The sequence below is a fragment of the Miscanthus floridulus genome, chromosome 9 (assembly GCF_019320115.1).
Source record: "Miscanthus floridulus cultivar M001 chromosome 9, ASM1932011v1, whole genome shotgun sequence".
NCBI lineage: Eukaryota > Viridiplantae > Streptophyta > Magnoliopsida > Poales > Poaceae > Miscanthus > Miscanthus floridulus.
In genome coordinates this window covers 86,279,029-86,287,416 of record NC_089588.1, presented here as the reverse complement: position 1 = coordinate 86,287,416, position 8,388 = coordinate 86,279,029, and the positions used below count along the sequence as shown (strand labels likewise).

The window sequence follows — 8,388 nt, the reverse complement described above, 5'->3', positions numbered from 1 at the left end:
CAAAGTATCTGGTAAAACAGACGTTGTCGTGTCACGGGCAGAGATCCAGTGCGGTGCCGAAGACAGCTACCACTCCAACTGAGATGACAGCATGGTCGACCTCACGTGTCACGGGCTCACGGCCATCAACCGGTCGCCGTCGTGTCACGGCCAGAAATCCAGTGCGGTGCCAACGAGTCAAACAGACGACACTCCAGATGTTGGACGCGACTCCTCTTGAGATCTCCTTCGTCCAACTTGGAGTTTCGAAGCGCTTGATACCGCTACGTGTCTTTGGCGCGCGTCGACCGGCGAGCTCGCCCCGGCGGCCGCTGTGATTTATCTTTTCATACAAAAAAAAATTATAATTTGTGATTTGTGATCTGTGGAGACTAGAGGTAGAAAAGGGTGGAGGCTGTTGGATCTTAATCCTATGGTATAAAAAAATTTATGTATTAAAATTGCATAAAACACATGGTCATATGGTAGACAGACTCGACTTAAAAATAAATAGCTCTGATCTGAATTAAGCTTGCACTTAAGTTGTCTGACTAATGAACAACCCTACCACTAACTAGAACAGTCGCGGGCAGGTAGGCTGGCACCAGTAGTAGCCAGTACCACCTCAGCCTGTATAGCTACGCATCTCGATCTCTGGCATCATGAATGTTTCAGTCATCACTCATCAGCAGTGTTCGGCTGGTGAAAAGAAAACACTGTTTAGGATGAGAAACACTGTTCATACTGCTTTGTGGGAAGAGAAAAGCACGGTTTTAGTTGAAAAAACAAGCCTAAGTTAAACTTTAGTCCAGCCAAACTTTAGTACACTGTAAATAAAGCAAATTCATTGCTCCTTTTGTACTCTTCCTTTTCTTCTTCAACTCCATCGCATTGCTTCTTCCGATCCAATCCTCAAAGAAAGCCCGACATACAACTCCCGCGAGCGAGGGGCCGGACAACGAACCAAGCTAGCAAGATGGTGAGGAGGCTGCGGCACACGACGGCGCTGACCACGCTCTTCAGCTACGAGCTGCTCTTCGCCTTCGGCCAGCTCAGGGATTTCTTCCGCAAGCTCCTCGACTGCTTCAAGCCCAACAACGACGTCAAGGTCGTCGTCGTCGGCCGGACGATTTCTTCCGCCTCTCCGCCCCACCCGGATCCGCCGGCAGAGATCCCGGCCGTGTCGCATGCAGTTTTGGCAGTTCGCTCTTTTCTGAAGTGCTAGCCTGATCCCGACATTGCCTTTCATGCAGGGGTACGCGCCGATCTGCGTGGGGCTGGAGGATTTCTTCGTGCGACGCCTCTACCAGCGGGTTCAGGTGAGAGTGAGACGAATGCATCGGATTTCGTTGCTGAATCCGTAATGTGATTTGTTTACCTTGGCTGATTATTAGTGTCTGAATAACTTCTTTTTGCATTTCTTTCTTTAGAAAATTTATATGTTTTTCCTTGGCTTTATTATTTGCAAAAAGCGCAAAACATCCAATCATTCTAGCGTAGGCGTGCCGCGTGGCCGCCAACTTTCTTTGCATTTTCGTTCATTAATGGGCACCCTCATAGGCTACACATGTATATTTTGCAGCGTCCCATGAATGTCATGAGTACTGACTCCGTCCTAGTATATAAGAGCAAGATCAATAATAAAGTTAAGTATTTGACTATATAAGAACTAAACTATACAATGGCTATCTTCAACTTGTCTAAAAATGTTTTTTACTATTGTATGGTATCATGTCTCACATTCTCTTTGTTATTCCTTATCACATATGTTTCCATCTAGACTCATCATTGTCTATGTTTTCATGTCTTGTTGCTTGCATGAAGGTCAAACTCTCCTCTCTCTCCTTCTTTCTCTCTTAGACATTAGCAAAAATGCTGATCTGCTAGGCTACAAGACAATTGTTGGACTTGCTCTAAGGCGTAATCACATTTGGCTTAAAAATCAAGAAACATATTTAATTATCTGTGTCAATACTATAGTACTACTGCATGGATGTACACGCGTCTAGAGAAAACACGCTTTATATTATAAGGGCTTGAATAAAAAATGGTTATGACATAAATTAGGATGGAGGGAGTATTTAGGAATCTAGGCACGTTGTAGTTGGCTATATAGGCGTGTTAGGTTGGTGGTCTACCATACAAGTTCCTCGCCAGTCATCGATCCTGATCACCGGGTGTCCGAAATTGATGGCTTGGATCCGCTACCCCATCTGGCGGTAGAACCAAATAGGTCCTATGTGTTTAAAGGATCACACCTTTTATGTTAGTTTGTTTGTGAGAATTTTAAATTAAATGCATCCTTCCCAATTCTATAAGCTTGTTCATCATGCCTTTGAATGTCTTACGCAACTAACACTAGTGAACAGATCGATAAATATGCCAAGGAATATTATTTATTAATTACTCTAGACGAAAACACTATGGTTTGAGTCAATCAGCTATTCAATGTTGATTGTATTGGATATAAGACTTGCTAGCGTCCGGACGCTCGTTCTGGAGCGCTAGCGTCGGACGCTACTACACGCGCAAGAGAAATGGAGCCCGCGCCGCCTAATTTTCGCGCACCCTACCGCGTGGGCCCTCATGCCAGCGCTCAGATTCTCATGCGTCCATCTGCGCCTGCTCGGCAGCGCCCCAGCAACGGGTCTGCGGCGCTCGGACATCACCTAGTAGGTAGTAACTGCAGCGGGTGGGTCCCATTGTACATGTGCAATATCAGATCTACTTTTGCAACACCAGATTAAACACTTGCAACATACGTCCGAAAACAGCTGAAACATTTGCAACATACATCTGAAACACTTGTAAAACACCTGAAAAAACACTGGACAGCCATTACAAATATATGCAACATCAACATGAAACGCTTGCAACATACGTATGAAACACCTGAAACACTTGAAAACATATGCTTGCAACATGCATGTATATACAACACCCAGATCTACTTTTGCAACATACGTCTGATACGGATGAAATATTTGAATATACATTTGAAACATATGTGTATAACCATTGCAACATGTACAACATCCCGATTTACTTTTGTAAAATCGATATAAAACACTTGCAAGATACCTCTGAAACACTTGAAACATACGTTTACAACATGCTCTTCTAGCGCAAACATCTCCTTGTTGCTTCGATGAATGGAGGCTTGTCGGTGCATGGAGTCACCGTTGTGCTCGCCGGCGCTCGGAGCTCGTCGGAAACGCAGAGCAGGGCGGTGGCACATAGAGGGCGGGGTGGGCTGGCACAGGTGACGGTGGCGCAGAGGGCGGGTGGGTGGCGCGTGGAGGTCACCGGTGTGCTCGTCGACAACGTGGAGCTAGGTGATGGCGCACATAGGGCAGGGTTTGGGCGGCACAGGCGGCGACGGCGCAGAGGGTGGATGGGTGCGGCAGTAGTGGTGCAAGGGTGGGTTGAGCGTCCGGAGGATTGGACGTCGTGACCCTAGCATTTCCGTATAACCAAACTGTCCTTTGTGGTTTTGCAGGATTGCTTCGGTAGGCCAATCGCTAGCGCTCCGGATTCTTGGTTTGATGTTGTTGAGCGCATCTCAAACGACAATAACAAGACATTCCAGTAAGCATTTATTCTATTATTATAATTTGTGGGAAACAAATTTAGCTTAGGCAATATTACAATGGCTATGCTCGTGAACATAGTTATGTACTCTTTGTCCACTTTTTCAGGTTGTCAATTGAGAATGAAAATGATCCTCCGGACATAGAGTCATAGATTATGATGGCCTAAGTTATGGAATGAAAAGCAAGTTTCAGCTGTGTCTAATACAATGCTCACTATTGCTGCAGGCGTACCTCAAATACCACTAGATGCCTGAACCTGACATCCTACAACTACCTCGGTTTCGCTGCAGCAGATGAGTACTGCATTCCACGCGTTGTCGAGTCTCTGAAGAAGTACTCAGCAAGCACCTGCAGTGCTCGTGTTGATGGCGGTACGACTGACATTATCATCCACATGCTTATATATCTTAACAACTTTTTATTTAGGAGCATAGACTAGTAAGCTGATCATCCCCTTTATTTCATCTGGGAACAGGCACAACCAAGCTTCACACTGAGCTGGAGGGGCTGGTTGCACGTTTTGTTGGAAAGCCTGCTGCTGTCCTATTTGGCATGGGCTACGTTACAAACTCTGCCACCATTCCCTGTCTAATTGGAAAGGTTTGTTCAAATGTTTATATATTGTCAGATGTCTGAATTATCAGCCCGCGTGGGCTCCTCTTAGGCCACGGTTGGGCCTGCTGGGCTGACCCTGGGCGGCCCATGATATATACCCACTTAACTAATATTGTGACCAGACCGAGAGGTGATTACTACTCTCGCTCCATTGTAAGTTATAAGTTATTCAGGCTTTTCTATATAGTTTTTATATGTATCTGGAAAAACAAGAACAATTTGTAATTTGCACCCTGTTCGTTTGATCGTTTCTGTGGCTTATAAGCCGGCTGATGCTGTTTTGTTGTGAGAGAAAAACACTGTATCATGACTGATAAGCATGACTGATACGATCAAACGAACATGGTGAATAGAGGGAGTATATTTACTATGGCTAAAAAAAGGGAGAGGTGGTTACCTTTTTTTCCCCCCTTTTTGTGATATTCCAGGGTGGGCTGATAATTAGTGACTCTCTGAACCACAATTCAATTGTCAATGGCGCAAGAGGATCTGATGCAACTGTTAGGGTTTTCCAGCATAACTGTAAGCTGTTGCGCCTCTGAACAATGCAGAGCAGTATTTGGTCGTCTCTGTGGTTTTTTGTTCATATGAGTTATCATTGTAAATGTACTCTTGCAGCCCCTGCTCATCTGGAAAAGGTCCTGAGAAAGCAGGTAGCTGGTGGTCAGCCACGGACACGCAGAGCATGGAAGAAGATCATTGTCATTGTTGAGGGTATATACAGCATGGAAGGGGAGCTGTGTAAACTCCCCGAGATCATAGCTGTTTGCAAGAAATACAAGGTCTGGAGAATTCTTTTGTAATTCTCATTGAAAGTTTGGCAAATAATTTTTTCTTTACTGTTCTTTTGTGCTTTGAGTGCAACTCAAAAAACAGACATATTCATTTACTCCTTGCTCTGTCAAATTAACAGGCTTACACATATCTGGATGAGGCCCACAGCATTGGTGCTGTTGGGCGGTCTGGCAGGGGTGTTTGTGAACTCCTTGGGGTTGACCCAGCTGATGTAGACATAATGATGGGAACTTTCACCAAGTCTTTTGGATCATGTGGTGGATATATTGCAGCATCAAAGGTGTACACTACTGAAAGCAAGCATATTACAACTGTAGCACCTGGTAAGACTGCGTTGAAGTTGAAGATTGGCTAATTCTTCTTTCTACAACTTTCAGGAGATAATTCAGCACCTGAAACAGAGTTGCCCGGCACATCTGTATGCTACTTCCATGTCACCGCCAGCAGTGCAACAAGTTATCTCTGCTATCAAAGTTATCCTTGGGGAGGATGGCTCCAACAGAGGTACTAATTAAACAAGCTTTCCTAACACATTTCTTTTTGCCCTTTTCATTTGCAGCTGTGTTTCACTATAATGTTCAACTGAATAATTCTTTTTTTTTCCTTGTGATATGTTGAAGGTGCCCAAAAACTTGCTTGCATCCGTGAAAACAGTAATTTCTTCAGGTCGGAGCTCAAGAAGATGGGTTTTGAGGTTCTTGGTGACAATGACTCTCCTGTCATGCCCATAATGCTCTACAATCCAGCTAAGATTCCTGCATTTTCTAGGGAATGTTTTAGACAAAAGGTTAGTGCGTGGTAGAGTGTATCGGAATATTCTGAAGATCCAAATAGCAGGCACTATGCTTTATTTTGACATAGTTTTCTTTCAGAATGAGAACTGTGGTGCTAATAGCAATATAATCTGCATGTAGTCCATATCCATCACTATTTGCGCCATCGGTTTCATTCTTCCTATTTGTCATGCAAGTGATAACAACTTGTGTTGTAGGTTGCTGTTATTACTGTGGCATTTCCTGTGACACCCCTTCTTCTTGCAAGAGCACGTATCTGCATTTCTGCTTCACACACTAGGGAGGACCTGATGAAAGCTCTTGATGTGAGTGTTTTTTATGCATAAATAAATACTTCATTATATTCTATTAGACATAAATAGAGCCAAATTAAACTGACGTGTTTCTTGTTTGTGCATCGCACTTTTAGGTTATCAGCAGAGTCGGTGATCTTGTGGGCATCAAATATTTCCCTGCAGAACCACCAAAGATTGCCGAAGCTGATGCTGAAATTACCTCATGTCCATGAGTGATTGAAGTCTCTTTTTAAGTCATCAATAAATCATTGTGGAAACAAACACGCATTGAACATGCAGCTTCATTGGGATTTTGTGGACATAAAGAGAGTCCAGATCCGTCGTATTAGCAGAATACTTGTTTCTTGATTGTACATTTATATCCTTTGAAATGTGTATAACTGGTTCAAGTTCAGTTCTGTTGTTAATCTATTCCAGATATGTGCATTACTACTACTAAGGCTAGTTGCTTTCCTTATTTTTCGTATCACTCGGTGAAGAGAATGGCTTTGGTACTCTCTTTTTTTTTTTAAAGAACAAAAAACAAATCTTAAAGCAATATTGTAAATGAGACAGTACCAAGTGAATGTATTTGAATTTGTTTTCATCTTATACGAACTCGGTGAGCATATTGATGGATATTTAATGTTGTCATTGCTGTATCGAAAAGAATAGGCTCCACTGATCAACGAACCACTGGTTTCAAAACCAGCGGTAGTTCCCATAGCACTTCGTGACTTTCCTTTTTAGATTAGAAAAATTAATTTAGTAACTTTTTTTTAAGTTATAAAGTTGTACACCTAACTTTTACATATAATATTTTATGAGACAGCTTATTAGCATAACTTAGTCAATACATTTTTAATAATATTATAGACAACTTATGATGATAACTTTGTGTGTAACTTTTAAAGTCCAATTTTTGTTCATAGTTATTGACGGAAACTTATTCATAATAATTTCTCAATATTTTCATAGCTTTTTATTTTTAAAGATCACAAAGTTATACACACAAATTATGTGCATGACTAGAGAGTTGAATGCAATCATATAGAGTAAGTGTCTGCAAAATTGAACCTCAGGCAACTATAGAGTTGAAAGCTATGTCCATAACATGTTGCAATGTACATAACCAATGAAGTAAAACAGCAACAGGTGAATACAGGGGAAGGGATCTCCAGACCGAAGGCACAAGATTTTTAGGCTCTGCTATTTTAAAAAATGGGACTACACAATGACATAAATATACAGCAAGTCACCACAGTAAGGGCCCATTTGGTTAGGCTTTCCAACCTGCTTTTGTTCTTGTAAAAGCCAATCAAAGGGATAAAAAGCCACAGGTGCTTTTGCCCAAAACAACTTTCACTTTAGTACAAATCCAAAAGCAGGTTTCCCTCTACTTTTAGCTGCGCCTGGGGTAAAAAAATTACCCACCTACCACTCGTTATGTAACATACCGGTTCGTTCTTAATTCCCCGAGCGACCTCTTCTCTTCTTCGCGAGCTTGAGTCGGATCTGAGCACGAGCTCCGCGCGTGGTCACCGCTCCGGCGGCGGCTCTAGCGCGAGCGGAGGGCGCATCGCCCTGCCCCGGCGTGGGCATGGCCCCGGCGGCCGCACGGGCGCTGCTCCGACCATGGCGGTGCCTCGCACAAGACCCAGCTGAAAGGTCCTTGTTTGGTTTTGGTAATTGAGTGACAACCTAGGTGGACTAATTGTGATTATGTGAGATACACAGGTGATTAGTCCACAGGTACATGTGTGTGAGCAACATATGTCATGAAGGTGAAAATGGCTTCGAAATGTTGCAAAGCTCACACATGTGATGATGAAGGAGCTTAAATGCACATGAGACATGACATTGAGTCATATGATCAAGGTGGAGATGATCAAGACAAGACTTGGCTTGATGGACCGGTGGCAAGCGTGAAGGGCAAGTCGAAGGCTTTGGAGTGATGGACCGCGTGGCGGTGAAGCTTGAGCAAGACTTGGCGCCGATGGACGATGGCAACGGTGAAGAGCAAGTAAAGTCAAGATCGATGAACCAATATGATCACGTGATGATATGAAGTGGATCGTATCATTGTTGATCATGTTGGTGCATGTGTTGTATCAACATTGGAGGAGATGGAATGGAATGCGCAAGGCAAAGGTATAACCTAGGGCATTTCATTTCACCAGTCATAGGTGTGTAGAGAAGTTTATGACCGGGTTTAGGATAAATGGCCGTACTATCAAGAGGGGCAAACTTGTTTGTATATCGGTCATCTAGTGCCACTCTAGTGATCTAACTTTGCATCGTCGCTAGGATTGAGTGGCGTGGCAAGTTGAGTGGCTA

At 43.4% G+C, this 8,388-nt stretch overlaps 1 protein-coding gene across 1 annotated transcript; it reads left to right on the top strand.

The window, feature by feature from the left end:
- The first annotated feature begins 828 nt into the window (after positions 1 to 828).
- On the top strand, positions 829 to 6,434 carry LOC136482313 (long chain base biosynthesis protein 2a-like). The gene is made up of 12 exons (XM_066479528.1): positions 829 to 1,087; positions 1,233 to 1,298; positions 3,479 to 3,567; positions 3,798 to 3,943; positions 4,048 to 4,172; positions 4,616 to 4,709; positions 4,806 to 4,969; positions 5,101 to 5,262; positions 5,360 to 5,486; positions 5,603 to 5,769; positions 5,974 to 6,081; positions 6,186 to 6,434. Exons 1-12 carry the CDS (start codon positions 956 to 958, stop codon positions 6,282 to 6,284), a joined length of 1,479 nt encoding a protein of 492 aa, XP_066335625.1. The 5' UTR covers positions 829 to 955; the 3' UTR covers positions 6,285 to 6,434.
- The last annotated feature ends 1,954 nt before the right edge of the window (positions 6,435 to 8,388 follow it).

Bases quoted from the DNA above. Each gene is read 5' to 3' on its own strand.
- LOC136482313 (XM_066479528.1), top strand. From the start codon at position 956: ATGGTGAGGAGGCTGCGGCACACGACGGCGCTGACCACGCTCTTCAGC. The intron at 5,263-5,359 runs GTGTACACTACT...TACAACTTTCAG, and splicing joins GATATATTGCAGCATCAAAG to GAGATAATTCAGCACCTGAA. The intron at 6,082-6,185 runs GTGAGTGTTTTT...TCGCACTTTTAG, and splicing joins ACCTGATGAAAGCTCTTGAT to GTTATCAGCAGAGTCGGTGA.